At 39.9% G+C, this 25,916-nt stretch overlaps 1 protein-coding gene across 1 annotated transcript; it reads left to right on the top strand.

The window, feature by feature from the left end:
- The first annotated feature begins 2,565 nt into the window (after positions 1-2,565).
- On the top strand, positions 2,566-4,286 carry LOC115957091. The gene is made up of 2 exons (XM_031075325.1): positions 2,566-2,683; positions 3,886-4,286. The coding sequence occupies exons 1-2, from the start codon at positions 2,566-2,568 to the stop codon at positions 4,284-4,286; spliced, it is 519 nt and encodes a 172-aa protein (XP_030931185.1).
- The last annotated feature ends 21,630 nt before the right edge of the window (positions 4,287-25,916 follow it).

Below are 25,916 nucleotides of genomic sequence, written 5' to 3' on the forward strand. Positions count from 1 at the left end.
AAAATTGTTGGGAAATTTAGATCCCGGTTGATAGAATTAACAAGTTTTAAACCCAAGTTATTAATTAGATTTATTATGAATAAAACTTGTTAAAACAAACAAACATCAATATCATGTCAAAATCATGTAGCGGAAAACTAAATAAACAAGATATGATGACCTAGAAAAACCAATGAAACAAACTAGTTTCATAGTAAAAAACCTGGGGGAAAACCTTCCCGAAAAGCAATTCACTATAATAAAGAGAAGTTTCAAATCTAGTACAAAACTTTTATCTCTAGACTCTACAATCCCCATAGATAAACTTACAGCAGAAACCTTCTACCCCTTCAAAACCTTTGAACTCTTCAATATATGAACACCACCATTTTTGTTGCACGGATCCCAATACGTGACTAACCAAAGATGCATGGCTTCCAGTACGTGACTAACGCACCAACTAGAAGAAGATTGTTGGCATCAAAGTTCTTCACTTCATCAACAATGAAGATCAAGAAGTATTTGGTTACAAAATCCTAAGGCACAAAGACGTAGTAGCTTCTTTTAGAGAGAATAAGGCATCAGTCACCTTTTGCATATGTTCTCCTTGTATTCTCTTATGTGACGGCCTCTAAAACAAGTCTTATATATGTCTAGGGTTGTGAGAAAAGAAACCCTACACAAATACAAAAGCTTGGGCCGAAAATCAGATCTGAAAATATGAATTCCTATAACCTCGATAGATACCTCAATCGATCGAGAATCTGTCGAGCTTCATTCATTAAATCTCGATAGATAGCTATCTGTCGAGCAGGTGTCGAGCTATCTGTCCGCAAGTATCAAGCTATCTGTCTAGCTTTAATGAATAGCCCTTCTTCACTTGTTTCTTGGTTCAATCTCCATGGCTTTAATACTAGACTTGAACAAAATATTTCTTGAAGTATTAAACACATCCTAGATCTAACCAATTACACGTAAAGTGCATTTTATCAAAGAATTAGCCAATTATACAAACTATGTCCTTAACAAAAATGAATAGAATGTAAGTAATCTTGTTTGGGAGTAACATGGAGGAAATAAAATAGAATCATTTTATGACAATATTACTATTAAACCCCTATTTTAAAATAAAATGTTGAATATATAGGGGTATTTTAGGAGTTTTAGTAAAAAATTCATTAAATCTAATTCCATTCCCTCTCATTCCTCCCAATTTCGGTGGGAATGAAAATTTGAGGTTTTAAGGGAATAGAGAGGAATGAGTATTCTCTCCTACCTATTCCATTCCCTCCCACTTAAACTCCCAAACAAGGGAATGAATTTTTTTATTCCCTCCATTAAAATTCCTAAATAAGGGAAGTGAAGAATATTTTAAAATTATTCTCTTCATTCTTTTCTATTTCATTCCATTCCCTCCTCCCAAACGAGGCCTAAGGCTCTGTTTGAGAGTTTATAAGGGAATGAAATGAAATGATCATAAGGGAATGGAATGTATTTAAACAAGGGAAATGAATGGAAAAGGATGGAATGTAATTAAGTAATCTTGATTGGATGTTTTGAAATAAAAGAATGGAAATGAATGGAATGGAAGTAATCTTGTTTGGGAGCAACATGGAGAGAATATAATGGAATCATTTTATGACAATATTACTTTACAGGAGATGCCCCGGGGGCATTGGGCCTCGAACTCTAGCCCTGTAACACTGTGCGGGATAGGGACCCAGGCCCTTGGGCCTTGGGCCCTGTCCTTGGGATGTAACACTTGGCCCTCTCCCCATCAGGCTCGTGACCTTGACCCAGGCACCGCTTAAGACCTGATATGAGCCCAATAAACATAACGGGACCATGTCACTTAGAGCGTCGAAAGCGGATCACACCTAATCAATCTTAACTTGGTTGGGTGTGTGACTGCTCAGCAAAACAACGTCTCAGCTTCCCAGTGTTGCCTTAAGTGATATCGCTGCCGAGTAGGCTCTTGAAGGTGGGAATCAGTTCCAATGCCACTACCACCTCGCCCACCTAAACAGCCACTTAAACACAATGGAATTGCACCATCATTTCCACTTATAATCAGAGATAATCATGGCATTCCCACTAACCTCACACTATAAATAAGAAATAAGGATGAGAAGAGGGAGGGTTGGCAATTTTAGGAAGAACACTGAGGAAAAAGAGAAACACTCAGAAAGAGTAAAGGAATGATTCCGTGAGGAAGAGAGAAAAGCTTGAGGAGATAGGAGTGTACTTAGGTCGGCCAAGCATAGAACTACCTACAATAGAAAACCCAAAAGCCCACAAAACAAATAGATTATGAGCCCAAGTAGAAGTTAGGCCCAATAGCCGCATATTTTGGGTACGCACAATTGGTTCCATCTGTGGGAATCTCCTATGTAGCTGTGGTTTCGTCAAAATGCGCACAGGAAAATGTCTGAGGGTCAACCAGGAAGTTATGCTGAAAGTGGCTCTGGGAGGTCTTCACGGGGATCCACGTGGTGGGAAAGAAGGTAGAAAAGGCGTGAAGATAGGGGGCATGGGGAGGAAAGGAAGTTTGGCCTCGGAGAAGGGTCATTTCAAACGTACCGGACAATGTCCAGCGCTTCAGGGCATAACCGTTTTGACAAAAGGGATGAAAGGCTTGAATGGAAGGATGAGGAACTAGAGCACTTACGAAGGTTGGTCAGGGATTCAGAGTTGCAAGCGAGAGGTAGGCGTCAAAGAAGGGACCACGGGGAGTGAAGGGAAAGGTCGACTAGTGTCGGGGATCACAATGGAGCAGGGTCTCATCAATCTAGGTCTCATCAGCATCGGGATCGCTCACGGGAATATGCAGACCGGGACTCAATTTTCCTGGAGGAAAGGCGACCTCGGAATGCGGCCATGGATGCTATGAGCCGCGCATTACGCCGAGCTGCCCAATCACCATTCTCGAGGGACATTGAGAGGGCACCCATACCGAGCAGATTTACATGGCCGCCATTCAATTCTTACGATGGAACATGTGAGCCATTATATTCAAATGATGTCTTTGCACATTCATAATGATGCCCTGATGTGTAAAGTGTTTCCCTCGAGTCTCGGCTCCACTGCTTTGAGATGGTTTAATGGGTTAAGGAAAGGCTCGATTCACGGTTTTTCCGAATTGATTCAAGAGTTTGGTGTACGGTTCATGACTTGCAGCCAAGTTCCAAAGCTCATGGACGCATTGCTTTCAATGAAAATAGGGGCTGGGGAAACCCTCCGCAGCTACGCTAACCGATACTAGGAACTGTACAACGAGATTGGCGGAGATAATGAAAAGATCGTGGTGAGTACTTTTCGAATGGGATTACCTGAGGATTCCGGACTATGGGAATCGTTGACGAGGAGGCCTCCCGAGGATATAAGGCAGTTGATGAGGCGTATTGAGGAATATAGATGGTTGGAAGACGATCAGTTACAGAATAAGGGCAAAGCCCCGGTCATAAATCATCCTCGGCATATCAGCTTCCAATCTAGGCCCCGAAAAGATTTAAGGATTCAAGAGTTGGGGCCACAGATGGGAAAGGTAAATGTGGCCTTCAAAGAGCCGATACACAGGATTGTGGATCGAATCAAGAATGAACCATATTTTCGGTGATCGAACAAAATGGGAGGAGACCCATCAGGAGAAACCAAAACTTGTATTGTACTTACCATAGAGATAGGGGGCATACCACTGAGCAGTGTATGGTGTTAAAGGATCATCTAGAGCAGTTGGTGAAGGTGGGGTACTTGAAGGAATTTGTGACAGACCCTAGGAATCAAGAAGCCGGGCAGGGCGCACGGTTATGGGGGAATCCTCTTCCACCCCTATTGGGAGTGATAAAAGTCATCCATATAGCTCCAAGAGGTGCCCAGGAGTCTAAGAGAAGGGCGTACTGGTTGTAGCACCGGGGGGAAGTCGCAAGGGCGAGCAACCCTCCAAGAAGAAGTTGAAGTATACTCGAGAGCCCATTGCTTTTAACAACGATGATCTAGAAGGCACAATTCAACCACACGATGATGTTTTGGTAGTTACAACCCGGATAAATGGCTTTATAGTAAAGAGGGTATTGATAGATCAGGGGAGTGGTGCCGAGGTGATGTATCTTGACCTATATAGGGGACTTGGTTTGAAGAAGGAGGACTTATCTAAGTATGATACGCCCTTAATGGGGTTTGATGGCCGAATGGCGATCCCAGAAAGGCAGATTACGCTTCCTGTGAACATGGAGGGTAAGGAGATGATGGTAACATTCATAGTGGTTGCCTCGTTTTATCCGTACAAGGCAATTCTTGGAAGGCTGTGAATTCACGCAATGGGGGCAATACCATCCATCCTGCATGTGAAGGTCAAGTTTCGCACCGAGCAAGGTGTTACTGTGGTAAAAGGTAATCAGCAGGTAGCCTAGTAGTGCTTAATAACTGCGATTGACCGGGAAGCTAAGCCAAAGGAGTCAATTGAGGAGACTCCCTTGTAGCAATTACAGGAGCCCCAAGAAGAGGTAGGGGCAAGACGTGCTAAGGATTTAGTGAAAGTGAGGATATTACCGAATGATGATAGGAATTTTCTGATAGGATCAAGTGTAACCGAGGTGGACCCCTATGAGGTGCCCGAGGTGGACCTCGAGTTCATAGTTCACAAGCTTAATGTGGATCTGTTGTACCTTCCCAAAAAGTAGAAGTCGAGGAGATTAGCTAAGGAGCATGTTGAAGCCGTCAAGCAAAAGGTTAAGAAACTGAAGGAAGCCAGAGCTATAAAGGAGATATTTTTCCCAGGGTGGCTTGAAAATCCGTAGTGGTAAAAAAGAAGAATGGTAAGTGGAGGGTCTATATTGACTTTACCGATTTGAACCGAGCCTATCCGAAGGACCCATTTCCTATGCCAAAGATCGATCAACTGGTAGATGCTACTTATGGGCAACCGAGGATGAGCTTTCTTGATGCTTTTCAGGATTATCATCAGATCACCATGGCTGCCGAGGACCAAGAGGAGACGACATTTATCTCACCTGATGCTAATTGTCATTATACTGTAATGCCATTTGGGTTGAAGAATACCGGTGCCACATATCAACAGATGATGACTAGAATGTTCAAAGATAAGATTGGGCGCACCATCGAGGTCTACATTGATGACATGGTGGTAAAAAGCAAGCAGAAAATACAGCATATTGGCGACCTCAAAGAAGTGTTCGAAGTAGTTCGATGGCACAAACTACGACTTAATACTGAGAAGTGTGCCTTCAAAGTGGGGGCTAACAAGTTCCTGGGGTATTTGATCACTAACCAAGGAATAGAGGTCAACCCCGACCAGATTGAAGCAATGAAACGTCTTAAACCGCCGAGCAATCCAAAGGAAGTTTAAGTACTGACCGACATGTTGGCTGCCCTTAATCGGTTCATTTCCAAGTTTGCCTACTGCCGCCAACCATTTTACCAGCTTTTAAAGAAGTGGAAGGGATTCTAATGGAGTGAAGAGTGTGAGAGAGCCTTTCAGGAGTTGAAAGAATATCTGGTGCGAGCACCAATGTTGATAGCCCCAGAGCTCGAGGAGGATTTATTTATGTATCTCTCAGTGTCCGAGCATGCCGTAAGTGCTGTGCTTCTGAGAGACCAAGTAGTACAACAACCAATTTACTACATCAGCAAAACCCTAGTTGATGTCGATACAAGATATTTGCCATTGGACAAGTTGGTGCAAGCGCTAGTGCAAGCCACACGGAAGTTACCCCATTACTTTCAAGCTCAAACTGTTTACATATTGACCAAATACCCCCTACAGTCATTATTGAAAAGATCTGGTTTCACGGGAAGAATAGCAAAGTGGGGAACTCGGCTGGGTTCTTTTGATATTAGGTACAGGCCAAGGAGCTCGGTGAAAGGCCAGGTCCTAGCTGATTTTATTGCAGAGTTTTCCCCGAGAGAGGGGAAGGAGATGGTCTGCCCTATAAAGGTGATCCTGTGGAAAGTATTTATGGACGGTGCATCCAGCACATTAGGAGCTGGGGCTGGGATCGTAGTGAACAAGAATTGGGGATCGGATGCGGGCGAAATTCCCGCCAATGGCTGAGATGTTCAGTAGACTCCCTCCCCCTTTATGGGGGTCCGGACCCCTACGAGTGAGCAGAAAAGGGAGGAGGAAAGAGGCCCTGGCGAACCGTCATTACCCTAGAAGGAATAAAGTTGGAACATTCCTTTAGGTTAAGCTTTAAGGCGTCCAACAATGAAGCCAAGTATAAGGTCTTGCTAGCTGGGTTGAGAGTTGTGTCAAACCTGGGTGCTAAGGAGGTAGAGGTCTATTCAGATTCTTGGTTGGTGGTCAATCAGGTACAAGGAAGATTTGAGGCCAAGGATCCTCAAATGATGGAGTACTTACAGCTGGTGAAGCAAATTGTTAGGTTCTAAAGTAGGACTTTGTGTATTTAGAACTCTAATTTGTATTGTTGGCAAACCATAATCAAAACAATGTATTTAGAAGTGTTTAAAGCTAGCTCAAAGTTGTATGTCAATATAAAGTTGGAATCGAGTGTAAAGCAGGAAGCACTGTGGCTTTTGGCCTGGCTCGATCGATCGAAACTTAGGCTCGACCGATCGAAGCTCGGGCAGATCGCTTTTCTGCAGAATTTTCCAACTCAGCCCTAGTTGTTTTAAAATATTTTTGGGGTTTCTTATTTGTCCTAAGTATAAAAGGCAAACCCTAGCCACGTTTTAGTATTGCTCATATTGCGGTTTGTGTAAATCTCTTGTGAGATCTAGAGGAGCTTTCCTTTACACAAACTTAGGGTTTTCAAGGAGGAGATATTTTCTACACCTTGATGATCAAAATAGTTGTTGCCATTAAAGCTCAAAGAATACACAAGCGGGGGTGCTTGTAGCTAGTAGGAATCCAAGAAAGAAGGAGTCCGTGGATTCGGAACTTGCACGTAGTCGTGTCAGTAAGTTCTACTGGTTGGTAGCATTAGGAAGTCAAGCGGGGGTGCTTGTAAGTCCTTTTGTATGAACTTCAATTCTTTCAAGATAGTGGATTCAAGTTTACCTTGAGGATAGCTAGGTCAAATCCTCCCCAGGTTTTTACCAGTTTGGTTTCTTGGGTGATCATATCGTGTGTTATTTATTTTCCGTTGCTTTGCATGATTTGATCTTTATTATTGTGATAACCTAGACTTGTTTAATTGGACTAAGTAACAACTTGGCTAATTACCTAGGTTTAATCAATTGTTTAAGGGGTCTAAAAACTGTCAAGTGGTATCAGAGCGGGTAGCTCTTTTGTTGTTGATCCTTTGATCTCTGAGCTGATCCTTGACCCCTATTGTCATGGAACACGGACACTCTCTAGTTATTCCTCCTCACTTTGATGGGAATAATTATGTTTACTGGAGAGTAAGGATGAAAGCATTCCTAAAATCCATTGATGAGAGGGTGTGGAACTCCGTTGAATACGGATGGGAGAAGCCCACTACTCCTGTTAGTGAGTGGGAAACTTCTCAGAAAGAAGCAGCTTCGTTTAATAGCAAGGCTATGAATGCGATTTTTAACGTTGTTTCTATGGAGGAATTTAAGAGAATCTCGAATGTTGAGATTGCTCATACTGCTTGGAATATCCTCCAGACTGTGAATGAAGGCACAAAGGCTGTCAAAATAAATAAATTGCAGCAATTGACTTCTAAATTTGAAAGCATTAGGATGTCTGATGATGAATCTTTTGATGAATTCTATGCTAAACTGAATGATATTGTTAATTCTGCTTTTAACTTGGGTGAAATCTATGATCAACCTAAAATTTTTAGGAAGATTCTTAGATCTTTGACTGAAGACTTTAGATCTAAGGTGACTGCCATTACTGAAAGTAAGGATGTGGACTCCATCCCTATTGATGAGCTTGTAGGATCTCTTCAATCCTATGAGTTGGATCTACCCAAAACTACCAAATCCAAATCAATGGCTCTTAAGTCAGTTGATGATATTGATAGTGGTGGATTTGATGATGAGCTCTCTGCTACAAAGATTGCCTATCTTGCCAAGAACTTTAGAAACTTTCTCAAAAATAACAATAGAAAGGCAAGAGGCACAAACACTGCTGAACCTAGAAATTTTAGGAAGCATGATCCCACTAAGGTTAATAACAATGATAAACATAGAGAAAGAGTAGGTCAATCTTCCAATAATTCTTTGGGCTCTCAATGTTTTGGATGTCAAGGGTATGGACACATGAAATCTGAATGTCCAACCTATTTGAAGTCTATGGGTAAGGCTATGGCTGTTACCCTTAGTGATGGTGAAGTTTCTGATCATGAGTCCGATTGTGATGAGGACGGAAACTTCATTGCTTTCACTGCTACTGCTGCAATTGATGATAGCATGTCTGTTGAAGAGAACCCTTCTGATGGGGAACTCTCTGAAGATGCAGATCTTCAAGAGGCCTATAACAAACTTTGCAAAGTTGCTGCAAAGGATGTTATGAATGTTGAACTTGGCCTAAAGAAAATTGAATCTCTTGAGCTTGAAAAGAAAATTTTGCTTGTTAAATTGTTTGATGCTAATGATCTTTTGAACAATGTGAAAACTGAAAACATGTTTTTGCTTGATAAAGTTAAATCTTTGGAACTTGATTTATCTGTTGCTAGATCTGCTAGTTCTAAACTGGATCAAATGCTGAGTGTTCAAAAGTCATCTTCTGACAAAACTGGTTTAGGTTATGTTGATAGCATCTGTATGTCCGCTCCCCATTCCACTAAGTTTATTCCTTCATCTTCTTCTTCTCAACCTTCAGTGAGTGAGATAGTGAGTGAAACTGTCAAACCCCCTGTGAGTGAGGTTGCTAAACCCTTAGAAGGTTCATCATCTAGGAAAATTAGGGGTGATCTGAAAGAATATAAGCCTAAGAAGCCTACCCTATCTAAGGACAAGACACATGATAAACCTGCTTGGGTTTGTCACTTTTGTGGAAAGACTGGACACATACGTCCAAATTGCTACAAGCTGCAAGCTGCAAAGAGAGCAAACAAACCAAAAGTACCTGTGCCACGAGCACTTGATCATATGGTACTTATTGGTGATTTGGTAAAGGCTTTAAACCTTTATTCCAATCCTGGAGTTGGTAATCATTCTCAAGTGAATAAAAACTCCAATGCTCGTGGTGCATCTAAAAAGTTTTGGATGCAAAAAACTCGACCTAATTGAGTCTTTCTGACATGGTCTTTGTGCTTCATTACTCTACCCTTTGTGACCATTGTTCTTTGGTTTTGTTTTGTTTTTTTTGTCTCTAGGATTTGCATAGCATAACATTCATGCATTTCATTCTAGGTGTTTTTATTTTTATTAAAATAAATTTTTTTTTTTTTTTAAAAAAAAAAGAGAAAAGGAAGCACATTTTGTTTTGCACTATTCTTCTTGGTTTTTGAGAACAAGGTTGGTCAATTTATTTTCACATAACATGTCTTTTGTACCTTGTTTAGTTTTGATGAGCTTATTTATTGCACTTTACTAGTTGAAGATTTGTAGTGCATGTTGTGTGGGAAAGATGTGTACGGTTTTTGATTATTATGTCTTAATCTTGAAGTCACATGTTTTTAAATGTTGAACTTGAACTTTTAGAGAAAGGCATAAATAACCATCTCACCACTGTTCACTAGCCAATCATGAATACCTTAGTGCATATCATAAGATTTTGTGCTCAAGAAAGTGTAGCACATGCACAAAAAGAATATAAGGTGAAGCCTCGGTAAAAGTGCTTAATTCTTAAAATCTAATTGGTGTGTACTATTAGGCTTGATGCCAAACTCACATAAACTTAAAATTAGAATGTATATTATGAGACATAAATACAAGAAACTTACATGATTGCAAGCTTATGATCTAGGAGATGTGGGAGTTATATGATGTAACTCTTTAGGTGATAGTCTCTTTTAAATTCTTTGTGATGAATTTTGTAGACTTTGTGATTGATTGCTATTCACATATCACCTCACATGTATCTCAAGTCTTTGCTAGTCGCACACATTACACGAGTTACTCTTTGCTAAACATTGTACATGTTATTGTGTGTGTTTATGGTCTGACCAACCAAGTTTTTGTAATCACTTTGAATTATGTGCAAACTAAATTTGTTGCTTGAAAATTTGTGGAGAATGTAAAATTTTGTTTTTGGGAATATTGGGCTTAAAATTCTTGTTTGGAAAATCATATCATCTCATACTCATGCATTTTTGTTATTAATTTTAATACTTTGAGTTAAATCAACTTGTTTTTCAAAAATTGTGTTTTTTTCAGAAAAATATGGTGAGCCTCTGCCTGATTCGATCGGTCCATTCTGTTTTTCGACCGATTGAAATTTTTAAAATTTTTAAAAATTTGAGAGAGGGAGTCTCTGTCTATTTCGACCGGTCGAGACTGATTTTCGATCGATTGAAACTCGCATATCAGGTTTTTCAAAAAGGCAGAATTGGACTTTTTCAAACATCTTTTTCAAATAGTTCTTTTCCTTTCTCTCTCTCCGCGTTGGCTCTTGGCTCCACCAGTCAATTTTTGTCATTTTCTTTCAAGATTTTTGCAAGGTTTTTGTCCTTAGAAGCCGGTAAGACCCTTTTGCCCTTCTTTTTCAAGTTTATTTCTTGATTTCATGCATTTTTCATGCATTATCATGGGTATTTTCAGCATCTTCAAACTTTTTGGGGTTTTTGATGATTCAAGCCAATTCTTGTGTAATTGATCAATGGGTTTTTGTGCCATGATGTTATATTGATGGTCCCTATGGTTTAATTTGATCAATTTTGTGGTTTTTGAAAAATTGGAAATTTTAGGGTTTTGAATTTGATCCGAAATGGGGATTTTGTCAAATTGGCTTAAATTGATGAAATTGGCTTATCCAATTGATGTATTTGGTCATTATTTTTGTTATTTTATCATGTGTAATGATCAATTCGTCAATATTTTTCAAATTAATCAAGTGGTTTTCCAATTTTTGGGGTTTTTGTGTTAAAAACCTTAATGTGCAAGCCAATTTTGTAATTTGAACCTTTTTTTTTTTACTTAATTCACTGCATTAGAACATGCATCATGACATTTAAACTTGTTTATGCATCATATAGATTTTGATTCTATATTTTTGTTTTTGTGCTAACTTGCAATCTGCCCTTGGTTTTGGTTTTGTGGTTTTTGTTCTTTCGCTCTGTGTTTTGATCCTTATCTTAGCACCATGCCTAGGAAAACTAGAGCTCATAGGACCACTTCCACTTCCTCTGAGTCTCCACCTAGAGTAGAGCTGTTTAAGAATAATAAGTGTAGAGAAGCCTATGACACCTTGAACTGTAGGCGTAAGATCTGGTCTGAGCGAGCTGTTGTGTTAGATGCGCTTGATCTGGCCATTAGGGCCAATTTTGAGTCTAGGGGTTGGTTACCTCTCGTAGAGATAGATCATCCACCTCCGACCGCCCTGATTAAAGAGTTCTACTCGAACCTCTCTTGCCACATCTATGATTCTAACACCCTTGTTAAGAGTTGGATACGAGGTGTAGAGTTCACCATTACCCCTCGAGTAGTGGCTGAGGCTCTTAGGGTGCTGGTTGTTCGGGATGCTGACTATCCCTATGATGAGTCACCCTCTTTAGACGTTGTCATGTCTTACATCACTGGGTCATCTATCCAGTGGGGTTTTGATCCTCGGATCACGTCCGCTAAACTTACCGAGACTGCCTATCTCTTCTTTAGGATTGCGTGTCATTCCTTGTGGCCTATCTCTCACTTCCACACCATCCCTTTAGAGCAATGTGTGTTTTTGTATGCCTTTGCTTCTGGAGCGTCCATCAGTTTTCCTCACTTGTTCCTTCGTTCTTTGAACGAGGTTCATAGGAGTTCTGCCGTAGGGCATGCGCTTATTCATCCTATTTTCATTCATAGGATTCTGCTCTACTTAGGTCTAGATGGTTTTCCGTCAGGTGAGCCTGTTCATGTGATAGCTCCCATAGGTGCCACCTTTCTTCGTCAGAGGGCTGCTCAGTTGAGGGTTCCTCCTTCTCGTCCTAGAGGTGCGTCATCTAGTAGTGTTCCCCCTCCTCCCTCTTCTACAGGTACAGCTGCTGCTGAGACTTCAGGTGCTGCTGCTGATGCTGATGCTGCTGTTCCTCCACCGACTGCTTCGAATGATTCAGACATTCGTCGCACGTTGGATCATGTCTTGACCATTCAGGCGGCTCAAGGACAGATTTTGGTGGACGTACTTGATGAGATCCGTGCCTTACGTGCGGAGTTGGCGCAGTTTAGACCACCTCCCTTTTGATGATGGATATCTTGTTTACCCTTTGGCATTCCGTCACAAAAAGGGGGAGTACTTGTAGGTTTTTGTTTTTCAGGGGGAGTTTATTTGTTTTTGGTTGGAGCTTGTGGAGTTTTAGATTGTATCTAGGTGCTTCACTGTGTACTTAACTTTTTTAGCTCTTACCTTGTTTTTGATGGGATATTCATGTTAGGGGGAGTTTTATATTTTTGTTGGTACTTTATTTGTTTCTTGTTTCAAACTGCTTATTGATTTATATTTATGAGTTATTCATTGATATATGTCTTTATTTGTGTGTTGTTTGAAATCAAGAAGTTATTTTGTTTACTTGTATTATTTCCACACATACGGTTATGCATTTTGTTTAGTATTTCAAGAAATATACAGGTTGATTCAATTGAGCTGCTGTCTACACTTGCAACTGATGGATAGTAGTTAGGATTGAATTTGGTTTATGAGCATTATTTTGTAAAGGGCTTTTCATTTTGTAAACTTTGAGCTTCTAAGTTGTGTTTTGTCACGAATTGCCAAAGGGGGAGTTTGTTAGATTCTAAAGTTTAGGATTTTGTGTATTTAGAACTCTAATTTGTATTGTTGGCAAACCATAATCAAAACAATGTGTTTAGAAGTGTTTAAAGCTAGCTCAAAGTTGTATGTCAATGTAAAGTTGGAATCGAGTGTAAAGCAGGAAGCACTGTGGCTTTCGGCCTGGCTCGATCGATCGAAGCTTAGGCTCGACTAATTGAAGTTCGGGCAGATCGCTTTTCTGCAAAATTTTTCAACTCAGCCCTAATTGTTTTAAAACTTTTTTAGGGTTTCTTATTTGTCCTAAGTATAAAAGGCAAACCCTAACCACGTTTTAGTGTTGCTCATATTGCGGTTTGTGTAAATCTCTTGTGAAATCTAGAGGAGCTTTCCTTTACACAAACTTAGGGTTTTCAAGAAGGAGATATTTTCTACACCTTGATGATCAAAACAGTTGCTGCCATTAATGCTTAAAGAATACACAAGCGGGGGTACTTGTAGCTGGTGGGAATCCAAGAAAGAAGGTGTCCGTAGATTTAGAGCTTGCACGTTGTCGTGTCAGTAAGTTTTACTGGTTGGTAGCATTAGGAAGTCAAGCGGGGGTGCTTGTAAGTCCTTTTGTATGAACTTCGATTCTTTCAAGATAGTGGATTCAAGTTTACCTTGAGGATAGCTAGGTCAAATCCTTCCCAGGTTTTTACCGGTTTGGTTTCCTGGGTGATCGTATCGTGTGTTATTTATTTTCCACTGCTTTGCATGATTTGATCTTTATTATTGTGATAACCTAGACTTGTTTAATTGGACTAAGTAACAACTTGGCTAATTACCTAGGTTTAAACAATTGTTTAAGGGGTCTAAAAACTGTCACAAACTATGGACCGCTTTCTAGATGTCAAAGTGGTTCAGGTGGCAAGGGGGCAGAACCAGCACGCCGACTCTTTGGCCACATTGGCGTCATCATCAACCAAGGGAATTCCTCGATTAATAAAAGTGGAGCTGGTAGCAAAACCAAGTATCAGTGTAGGAGTAGATGTCTCACTGGTGGCAATGGTTGAGCCATGTTGGATGGATCTGATCATCAACTTCTTAGCTGAAGATCATGTGCCGGATGACGAGAAGGAAGCAGAAAAAGTACGCCGAACAGCTACTCGGTATTGGTTGTCTGCCAATTGTAAGCTATATTGAAGATCTTTTGGCGGGCCTTACTTGCAATGCCTGCACCCCAGCAAGGTCGAGGAGCTACTAGCTGAGCTACATGACGGGGTGGCAGCAGTCACGTGGGGGGACGTTCGTTAGCTCACCAATCAATGGCCCAAGGATTTTGGTGGCCGCAAATGCAAAAGGATGCTAATGAGTATGCGCAAAAATGTGAGCAATGTCAAAGACATGCCCTTATGATTCACCAACCGACAAGGAACTTGAATCCCATTAGTGGCCCTTAGCCCTTTGCACAGTGGGGGCTAGATATCATTGGTCTGTTCCCCCGGGCAACAGGAAATGGGAGGTTCGTCCTAGTGGCTGTGGATTACTTTACCAAATAGGTAGAGGTAGAGGCGTTGGTGAACATTAGAGACATGGATGTGAAGAAGTTTGAATGGAGGTATATAGTAACAAGATTTGGGGTATCGGAGTCCCTAGTGTCAAATAACGAGTTAAAGTTTGATAGCAAAGCTTTTCGCGAGTTTTGCAACAGACTCGGCATCATAAATCGATATTCCACCCCAGCATACCCACAAAGCAACAGCCAAGCCGAGGCCACTAACAAGGCCATTGTGAACGAGTTGAAGAGGAGGTTAGAAGGTGCCAAAGGCAGGTGGGCGAACGAGTTGCCTAGTGTTCTTTGGGTGTACCGAACAACCCCGAGAAGGTCTACGGGAGAAACCTCGTTCTCCCTAACATATGGAGCAGAAGCAGTCATACCGACAGAAGTGAACTTGTGCAATGCCCGGGTTTCAGGATTCAGTCTCGTCGAGAATTCGAAGTTAATGATGAAACAATTAAACCTGCTGGAAGAACGTCGGGAATCAGCGACTATATGGTTAGCAGAATATCAACAAAAACTTTCCCAAAGATGCAACAGGGACATGAGGAAAAGGGAGTTTGGAGCGGGGGATCTGGTACTTCGGAGGGTAGTAGGAAATACATAAGATGTCAACACGGGGAAGCTAGAACCAACTTGGGAGGGGCCTTATAGAGTTGTCGCCATTGCAGGTGTAGAGGCATATTACTTGGAGGATTTGGACGAAAGACCTCTTCCCCAACCATGGAATGCCCACAATCTGAAGAAATTCTACCACTGATTATCAGTACACGGGTACATAGTGAATGTAATGTTATAAGTGCGTATCGTTAATTAATACAAAAATGATGTTTATCCATGTAGGTGTATTTGTACTTATAATTCCATCGTTGCTAACTCTGTTACCCACAAAGAGAACTAAGGCAAACTACACTAAGGACAAAAGCCTGTCCTTGGTTCAATTCTCATCACCGAGTAGGTGGAAACCTTGTACTAAACTACGCTAAGGACAAAAACATGTTCTCGATTCGATTCTCATCACCGAGTAAGTGGAAACCTTACACTAAACTGCACTAAGGACAGAAGCCTTTCCTCGGTTTGATTCTCATCACGAAGCAGGTGAAAACCTTATACTAAACTACACTAAGAACAGAAGTCTACCCTCAGTTCGATCTTTATCACCGGGCAGGTGAAAACCTTACGCAAATATTCTAAGGATAGAAGCCTGTCCTCATTTCGATTCTCATCACCGAGCAAGTGGAAACCTTATACTAAACTGCACTAAGGACAGAAGCTTGTCCTCGATTTAATTCTCATCACCGAGCAAGTGGAAACCTTATACTAAACTACATTAAAGACAGAAGCCTACCCTCAGTTCGATCTTTATCACCGAGTAGGTGAAAACCTTACGCAAATATTCTAAGGACAGAAGCCTGTTCTCGGTTCGATTCTCATCACCGAGTAGGTGAAAACCTTATACTAAACTACACTAAGGACAGAAGCCTACCCTCAGTTTGATCTTTATCACCAGGCAGGTGAAAACCTTACGCAAATATTTTAAGGACAGAAACCTCTTCTCGGTTCGATTTACATCACCTAACAGGGGGAAACCTTGCATTAAATACTCTAAGGACAAGAACCTACTTCTCGGTTCGATCTTAATCATCGGGCAGGCGGAAACCTCATGTCAAATTACTCTAACGACAGAAACTAGTCCTCGATTTGATCTTCATCACCGAGTAGATGGAGATCTAGCATTAATATTTCCTAAGGACAGAAACCTATCCGTGGTCCAATCTTCATCACCAAACAAGTAGAAATCAAAAATCTCAAACTTTGCCTAAGGACAAAATCTGGCTCCTGGGCAGATGGAAACTTTAAGTTATTTCAAGAAGAGGAACTAACTTCCCGGCCCGATTTTAATCACCGAACACACATAAACTACGCTAAGATATTTAAGGGCTGAGCCTGGTGACGGTAGGGAAATAAAACTTAGAAATATAAGAGTCAAATCATTTTCCAGTCACCACACCTCAGTGACCATAGGTAATAACCGGATAATTGAAAATTAAATAACAAAACAGAAAAACTATAAAGGTGGCAAGAATCTCCTTCAATCTTGGACGATAAGATTGGCAGACTGTGATAAAGCAGCATCATCGACAGGCTCTATTGGCGGCTCCTCAATTAGCTGACCGGGCTGGAGTTGCTAGGACTGTGCATTTACGGCAGCATTGAGAGTACTAGTCACTTAAAGGTCGACCATCTCCACGTGCGTATCAATTGCTCGCACAAGCTCCCTCATGCTGGGGGTGTCCTCTTTGTCAGCAGTAATGGCTTGAGTCTAGATGGGGGGAGGGGGATGCGGATAGGAATTTGCTCGAAGTTCCTTAACAGAGAATCCTCGGCCCCCCCCCCCCATCGCTTGCAAGGCAGCTAACCACCCCTTCCCGAACCTGTGGCGCCAAGCTTGGTGGATGATGGGCTCCACAGAGTTTTCGGCATCCACAAAGCCTTCATCATACCACTTCTTCTTGAAGGCCTCTAGGGCCACCTTCAGGGCAGTTATCTCTTCAATATGGGCCAAGCTTAAGCTTTTTACGTCCTCTAACTTGAGCTTTATGCCGCCCAGCTTAGCCTCCATGTCGGCCAGTTTCTTCTCAGCTAATAGTCTGGCCTTCTCCGAGGACCGAGCCTTCTTTTCGGCAGCCTCAGTAGCTTTACCCTTCTCCTTTGTCGTGGTGTTAGCAACATCTTTAAGCGCTTTCTCACGGTCAACATCCTCGGAGAGCTCCTTTAACCTCTCGCCGAGGATGTGGGTTAGCTGCGCAGACTGGCAGCACAACAATAACAAAGGTAAGCTTAAAGAAATTACTCTTGCATCAAAACAACATCAAAACAAATGAAAAAGGAATGAGAGGAAAATTACCACCACGATGTGCCACTATAGTCGTCGTGCTAATGAATCCTCGTCTCTGTTCGAGAAGAACTACACATCCTCGAGCAGAAGTAGACCGTGCACCAAACTCTGGGCCATCCTCCCCACATGGCCCTTATCCCAAGTCCTTATGCTGGCGGTCGCTAGCAGAGGCCCATCGCCAAATTTAAAAGTGGGCTACCAATGGACCTCTAACCGGGAGGAGGACGCCACATCAACTTCAACTTGGGTGGTTGGCCGGGAATCACCCACCGACTCCCGGATCACGATCTCGCTAGATGGTCGGGGAGGGGTCTTAGAAGGCGCATCACTGGGGATCCGAGGCGATTGATTGTCAACGTCTTGCTTTTTTTTGCGGCCGGTAGAGGGCGGAAGAGGAGTGCGGCCCTTGCCCTGAGGTTGCTGAGACTGGGCGGCAAGAAGGGCGCCGGGCAAAAATCAGTCAACTGTCATTTTTCACCTAGTCACCATCTCGACGTCTAGCCCGACCTCGATAGTTTCTGGCTGGGCTAGCTGGGCTGGAGCTTCTGGTTCTTCAATAGGTATGTGGACCTTTTGGTTTTGAGAGACGCGTTCGGCAAACTCGTCTCTCACTGGCGCATGGTCCTCTGCGGTGGTATATCTAGGTCTAAGGTCCCTAACTTCACCGATAGTCAGTGAAGGCAGTAAAAAATTGGCGTGCCGGACATCAATATAAGAAAGGAGGTGACTGTCCACTAACAACGCTTATCTAAACATTTGCCTGGTAGAATATATGGGGTTAACGCAGAGTATCAAATGGGACACTCGAAGTTGTCCGTCCGTGTGTACAAAAATTTTTGACCTGAGTATGAAGTTAAGATCTCTCACGTGTACAACCCGGAGATTCGGTTGAAACCTTTTTCCTTTTGCAACAAATCAACAAAAAGACCAGTTAGTTTATATGTAATCAACTAAGTAAAAGATTTAAACTCAAAGCACAAGAAGGTTCTCGGTACTGACCAACATCACGCGGCAAAAATGGGCAAGGGAGTTCGTCGGCAAGCTAGTTGCCGCTCACTCGGACAAATTCCCTCGCCTAGTTTCTGTTAGAGTTGAGAAGGCACAATATCAGCCGTACCTGCATATCCCTAGTTTTTAAATAATAGTCGAACCTAATGTTTCTGCACAGGCTATACATGAAGTTAATATCATGATGGTTTAATTGTAAACCGAATATGTGGTTCAACCTACTCACACAACTCACCACTAGGTAAAAATTGGGAGGGAGTTGGTCGGGACACAAACCATAAAATCTAAGGGTAACTATAATTAGAGGATCCACGGGGAACCTAACCCCACCCTCAAGAATAGCCATTAAAGGGAAGAATACAGTGTTTAAACCAGTATGCCTATGGAGGTCAATATCGCCCTCGTGACAATAGGCAATATCAACATCTTCAGGAATGTTATAGGCTGCCCTAAAGCTAGCCAAGGATGCCTCAGAGGAGAGGAGGTGAGAATAGCACATTCCTAAACTCTAAGATCAAAGGGATACTAAAAGAAAATGAAAGAATAAAGAGGAAAGATAAAGAAGACTTACTTTGGGCTCTAGAGAGTGATGATCTGAGGAGGAGTGTTTACGCATAGGAGGAGGATGCTCGACAGAGGAGGATGCTCGGCAGAGGAGAAATCAGAAGAGAAAGGATGTAAAAAGTGGTATGGAGAATTAGAGAGATCTATTTATAGGGGCCAAGTGCGAGTGAAAGCATTCAATGAAAAAGAATGCGGGAAAACCCTTATGATCCCTTCTGGTAACCCCCACACGTGTGGGCGCGGTTCACGAATCGTCAGGTAATAATTACTGACGAATGTGACAGCCTGGCACGATGCCTCTTTTAAGGCAGCATTGATGGCCATGCTGTCCGTTTAACATTTAACGATTGAGCTTCTCGGGGGGACACCAACATTTGGATAGTCCTTAATTTACTCTCGGTAGCTGGTCGTAAATCAAGGGGGGGCTATTGTACGGGGGATGCCCCCCGAGGGCATTGGGCCTCGAACTCTAGCCCCATAACACTATGCGGGACAAGGACCTAGGCCCTTTGGGCCTTGGGCCTTGTCCTTGGGATGTAACACCTGGCCCTCTCCCCATCAGGCTCGTGACCTTGACCCAGGCACCTCTTAAGACTTGATATGAGCCCAATAAACATAACGGGACCATGTCACTTAGAGCGTCGAAAGCAGATCACACCTAATCAATCTTAACTTGGTTGGGTGTGTGACTGCTCGGCAAAACAACAACTCGGCTTCCCGGTGTTGCCTTAAGTGATATCGCTGCCAAGCAAGCTCTTGAAGGTGGGAATCAGTTCCAATGCCACTACCACCTCGCCCACCTAAACAGCCACTTAAACACGATGGAATTGGACCATCATTTCCGCTTATAATCAAAGATAATCATGGCATTCCCACTAACCTCACACTATATATAAGAACCAAGGATGAGAAGAGGGGGGTTGGCAATTCTAGGAAGAATACTGAGGAAAAAGAGAAACACTCAGAGAGAGCAAAGGAGTGATTCCGTGAGGAAAAGAGAAAAGCTTGAGGAGATAGGAGTGTACTTAGGTTGGCCAAGCATAGAACCACCCACAGTAGGAAACCCAAAAGCCCACAAAACAAATAGATTGTGAGTCCAAATAGAAGTTAGGCCCAATAGCCATATATTTTGGGTACGAACAATTACTATTAGACCCCTATTTTAAAATAAACGGTTGAATATATAGGGGTATTTTGGGAGTTTTAGTAAAAAAACCATTAAATCAAATTTCATTCCCTCCCATTCCTCCCAATTTCGGGGGGAATGAAAATTTGAGGTTTTAAGATAATAGAGAGGAATGAGTGTTCTCTCCTACCCATTCCATTCCCTCCCACTTAAACTCCCAAACAAGGGAATGAACTTTTCATTCCCTCCTTCAAAATTCCTAAACAAAGAAAGGGAAGAATATTCTAAAATTATTATTTTCATTCATTTCCATTTCATTCCATTCCCTCCTCTCAAACGAGGCCTAAGGGTCCGTTTGGGAGTTTATAATGGAATGGAATGGAATGATCATTAAAGGAATGGAATGGAATGGAATAGAATGGAATAGATTTAGTAGGGAAAGGAATGGAATGGAATGTGATTTAAAAATCTTGTTTGGATGTTATAAAATAAAGGAATGGAATGGAATGGAAAGTAAGTAACACCGTTTGGGAGTGACATTGGAAGGAATGGAATGGAATCATTTTATAATAACATTACTATTATACCCTTCATTTTAAAGAATATAAAAAATAATCAATGAGAACTTATAATTGCTTTGAAATGCTTAGTATTTAGTGGATGATGTGAAACTAGTTAGCCACAATTGGGTCTGTGTTAGATTATTGAATTGCAATATTGTTTTGTCAAGGTGAATAGATTGTATCACGCTAATCAATAATTTAAGAGATGAAGATAATGGCATGAAAAATTAACAATAGTACAATTTCTTTATTTCAATTTGCAAATTTTTTTTAGGGGCTGCTAGTTTTAGATTAGATCTTTTTTGGCTGGTATGCTTTACAATGGATTTGATAATTTAATACATCTTCATCTCCCAATTTCATTAAGGAAAAAAAAAATTATTGTAGCTAAAAAACAAGTTATGTATATTTCTATGTTGTAAAGCAATTCACGCATCACATATTTATTCTCAACAAAATAAATATTGTCTAACAATGCAAACAAATATCTTTTAAAAAAAAAAAACTCCGGTAATGAGTCATGCCAAAACAAGACAAAATAACATAATCCATTCCAAAACTAAGTTGGCCAAAAAATCCCACACTTTTTTAATTTTTAAGCCTAGACATCAGTGTCAATAAGACACATTTGCGCTCATGATCTGGGCAACCAAAGAACATCTCTTTATATGTTGGATTTTCCATAAAAAATATGTAGGCCTCAGGCATAAAAAAATTTATATTAAAAATAATCTACTCCAACTTATTAAAGTTCTAAACTACTATTATTTTAATTAAAATACTTTTCATTTTATTTTCTTCTCATTTTAAATTTTTTTTACTCTTGTTTTTTTCTTAACCACACATCTGTCCTTGTATACTAGCTTTAACATATTAATAAGTTGTAAACAAATGCATAAAATATATTATGTATATATTTTGTTTAGACAGAAAGGGAACTAACGTTGATAAATTATAACATAGATTGATGGATAGAAAAGGGAACTATCTTGGTCTGATATTGGTTTTGTTATTTGCATTACAAGAATTCTGTTGTGATTTCATGAATAAGTAGTGGGCAATAAATTTGTTTGAATTATTTTTGGCTAAGAATATATTCAATGAAATGCCTTGATTTGAATTTGGGCAGAGTCATGTTACTCGGTCCTAGGCTAAATCATTTTCATGTTCAACATTAATAGTAAAAAAATAAATTTCTATGCTAACTCAGTGTATGATTTTCTACAACAGTGCATTACTTTCTAGTTTCTTCTCATTTAATTTTTTTTTTACTCTAGTTTTTTTCTTAACTACACACCTGTCTTTTGTCTAAACTTGTACACTAGCTTTTGTAGACATTTCCTCTTAACCAGACATGTGGTGAAGCCTTGGAGCTATTAACTAATTGGATGGTTGACTTAAAATTGCAAGTGTACGTAACACACCACTTGCTTCATAAATAACAGAAGAATCAAAGAGGAAACAGAGTAAAAAGCAAATTTGAGTTCTCTAGCGGTTCTTAGTTTCAAATTCACAGCAGTTCTACAGCAGTTTTCCAGCAATTCTCACTTTTAAATTTCTAAATACAATTTTTTTTTTTAGCTATACAGGTAACAGCAGTTTTCGTTTCTTTTCACTTTCAAGGTTTTTTCGTTTCTTTTCACTTTCAAGGTTTTTAGTTGTACAGAATGTAGTTTGTTTTGGTTTTTAGGTGTACAAAAACATTGTATATCACTCTCATGAATCACTAGCAAACAGTTCATAAAAGTTAAAAAAAAAAAAAAAAAAAGACTAGCAAACAACCGAAAAGAAAAAGAAAAAGATAGACATACTTGGTTTGAGCAATATCTGAAAATTACAGCAGACAAAAAAAAAAAAAAAAAAAAGACCAGCAGCAGCAGCTTCACTTTGTAGAGGACGGACAATATTGTGCAAGAATTATAGTTTTATTTTTCTTACGGCTGAATGAGAAAAAAAAGGCTGATATTAAAGGGGTATTTTAAGGATTTTAACAAAAATTTCATTAAACCTAAATTCATTCCCTCCCATTCCTCCCAATTTTGAGAGGAACAAAAATTTGAGGTTTTGAGGGAAAAGGGAGGAATGAGCATTCCCTCCTAACCATTCCATTCCCTCCCACTTAAACTCCCAAACAAGGGAATGGACATTCCATTCCCTTCGTTAAAACTCCCAAACAAGAGGAGGGAAGAATATTCTAAAAATATTCCTTTTATTCCATTCCATTTCATTCCATTCCCTCCTCCCAAACGGAGTCTAAATGTCTAAGGAGGTGCATCTAGAGTGCTAGGGTGGTCTACAATATTTGTAAGTTTCAAATAAGGAAAGAAATCAAAGAGGCAGAATCTGAAAATGAAAAATTAGATTTGAGCACTGATCAGTATTTTGGGCATATCTCTCTCCTCAAAAATCCAATTGACATAAGGCTAGATGGGTTGGAACCGTGACTTAAATATCTACAACTTTCCAGTTTTGAGTTTTCCAAAATTCACAATTTTTGAAGGCTGAAATTAACTCATAATTTACTGCTGTAAATCTGGAAGAAAATTAAAATAGTAAAAGTTTTATTTTCTTTGGACACTTTGACGTTAGGGTTTTGAATGGAGGTTGAGTAGAATGAATTTTGGAGAAAAAACCCTTGTATTTTCCTTTCTCTAATGGTAGCCTAAACTCTTTTCTAGGGCTAGGGTTTATGTTTCTTCTATACGGTATGAATATTCAATGTGATTCTTTCTAAGATTTTAGACAATAACATATTTGATTGTTCAATTAGATATCTTTTGATGTATTAGTTCTTCCATGTTTTCAATAAGTTCAATCATGTTATTCTTATTGTTTAGATGAATTTCTAATAGTTTCAAATAGAAATCACATTTTAAAGTGAATGAGTTTTTCTAAAAACTATTCTAACCACATTATTAATCTAGGTTATCATGTGTTCTTGAATTGTCTTAGTTCAACCGAATCATAAGTTTTTAATTGTATAAGAATAATCAATGATGAAATATATTTTCTTAGATCACAAAGAATTTCATATCAATATAGGGAAACACCCTGATGCCCTAATATTTATATTGTTGATTTAAATCAGTTTTTATTATTATTGTTGTGAACAATCACCAAGCAAAAGTACTTTTCTTCTTCACCCAAATTGTTATTTAATTATATTGTCTTTGAATTTATCCTACTCCTTATGGTTCAACCTCGGTACTCCGAAAATTATATTGCTACAATATCTTGCACTTAGGAGTAAGCAAGCAGGTAATGTTTTAGAATTACTAAGAATATTTAAAAATTCTCATATTTGGTTGCAAATCACATTAGGGAATCGGATACCAGGGGAATCTAGATTCCCCCTCAACCCTTTTCTATAGGAATGTAGATTCCCTTTAAAATAGGTGGGTATCTAGATTCTCAAACTTAAAAGAAATTGTATTTTTTATAAATTGACAATTTTAACCATTTTTCCTTATCATTTATGCAATTGAGATAAAATATAAAACAAATCATTAATATCTTTTCCCTTGTTACAGGATAGACAACTCTGTTAATATATTCATTAACAAAGTTCTATTTAGGTTTCATGTGTGAAAAAAAAAAAAAAAAAGTTTGAAGGGGGACCCTCCTTTGTTGCCAGGTATTCACTTTTACTGTTGTGTGTGTCGCTCAACAAATTATTAATGGATCTGTTTTCATGGAAATTTGTTAATATATCTATTCGTATCTCAGATCTTAGTTTTGTTTAGTTGCTAGAAATATAGATTTGGATTGGTGGCTTCATCTGGTTTTTTTTTTTTTTTTTTTTAGATTAATGGCTTTGTTTTTTTGTTGAAATCAAGAAGCAAGGTGCTAGGCAGAATGCTTGTTCTCTGCATCAAGGACAGCACCAAGGTGCCAGGCAGCATGCTAGTTCTCAGCACCAAGGACAGTAGTTAGGTGCTAGTCAGAGTGCCTCACAACATCAGGGGAAGCCTCAAGATGCAATTATGAAAAAGGGCAGTGGCCAATGGGGCAATAAAGAATTGATAGACTTGATTGAAGCTATACCATATTATGATCAATTCATTCATTCAATTCAGGGGATGATGCCACATGGACTAGAAGCAGTTAAATGATGCACACGTGTAACAATTAGGTTGTTTCAGCTGTAACAACTTTTCCCTCCAAAATAGGGAGTTGGTTATTTTTGTTTTTAGCTTGAATCAGATTGTATATAAAGGTGTAGGAGTAGTGAATTATCATTCATTGGATTGTATTCTTTTCTTGATCAATAAAATCAGTTTTTCTATTTAGAGAGAGATTTTAGAATTTTACATGGTATTAGAGTTTTGAAGGTCCTTCAATGGTGTCCATTGAAACCAATACCTCCTCTGATCCTCTCAACACACAATCTACACACACAGGCTTGAATCCTAACAGTGATTCCAATACTCCTAATCCCTATTTTCTCAATTCCAGTTAAAATCCAAGGAATATTCTCATTACTCAGCCTTTGCTTGAAGAATTACCATTCTTGGCCCAAAGCAATGGTGCTTGTTCTCACTACCAAGAAGAAGATTGGCTTCATGAATGGGAAGATTTTGATGCCAGATCTTGATTCACCTTTGTATAAGGATTAGCAAAGTTGCAATACCATGGTTCTTTCGTGGTTGATCAATTCTATGCACATTGATGTTTCTAGCAGCATCACGTACTGTGAAACAGCAAGGGAAATGTGGATCGAATTGAAGAATTTGTTTTCACAAGGCAATGGACCTAAGATCTACAATATGCAAAGGGAAATTTCTTATATCTCCCAAAATTAGATGACAATGATAGAATACTGCACCAAATTCAAGCGTATGTGGGATCAATTGTTGAATTATGAACCATTTCCAGAATGTTCTTGTGGAGCAATGAAGATCTTGAGTGCTTCACATGACAAAGCTTATGTTATGAGGTTCTTAATGGGATTGAATGAGAATTTTGAGACTCTACGAAGCCAAATTCTCATTCAATCCCATCAAGAACCTCATACCATAAGCTTTGTCATGTGAAGCACTCAAGATCTTCATTGCTCCACAAGAACATTCTGGAAATGGTTCATACTTCAACAATTAATCCCACAAACACTTAAATTTGGTGCAGTATTCTGTCACTATCAAGTCTATCAATTCTTTATTGCCCGGCCTTTACCTACTGGAAGAGAATATCTCAGCCTCATCAACTTGTTTTTCTGCATCTGCATCTGTCAATAGTGTTCTTGTTCAGCCGCACATTTGGCATTCTAGATTGGGGCATTTATCAAATGCCAAGTTGGCTTTGATGAAAGAAAATAAGGTACCTCTTTTCAACGCTAATAAAATGATTCATTGTTAAGTCTGTCCTTGATGCAGAGAACAAGCATTCTGCCTAGCACCTTGCTTCTTGATTTCAACAAACTACGAATGTCTTTTCTAGATCAT

The sequence above is a fragment of the Quercus lobata genome, chromosome 8, assembly GCF_001633185.2.
Source record: "Quercus lobata isolate SW786 chromosome 8, ValleyOak3.0 Primary Assembly, whole genome shotgun sequence".
Lineage (NCBI taxonomy): Eukaryota > Viridiplantae > Streptophyta > Magnoliopsida > Fagales > Fagaceae > Quercus > Quercus lobata.

Excerpts from the sequence above, each read along its gene's own strand:
- LOC115957091 (XM_031075325.1), top strand. The coding sequence starts at position 2,566 with ATGTCCAGCGCTTCAGGGCATAACCGTTTTGACAAAAGGGATGAAAGG. Across the intron at positions 2,684-3,885 it reads TTCAGAGTTGCAAGCGAGAG|CACCGGGGGGAAGTCGCAAG; the intron begins GTAGGCGTCAAA and ends TACTGGTTGTAG.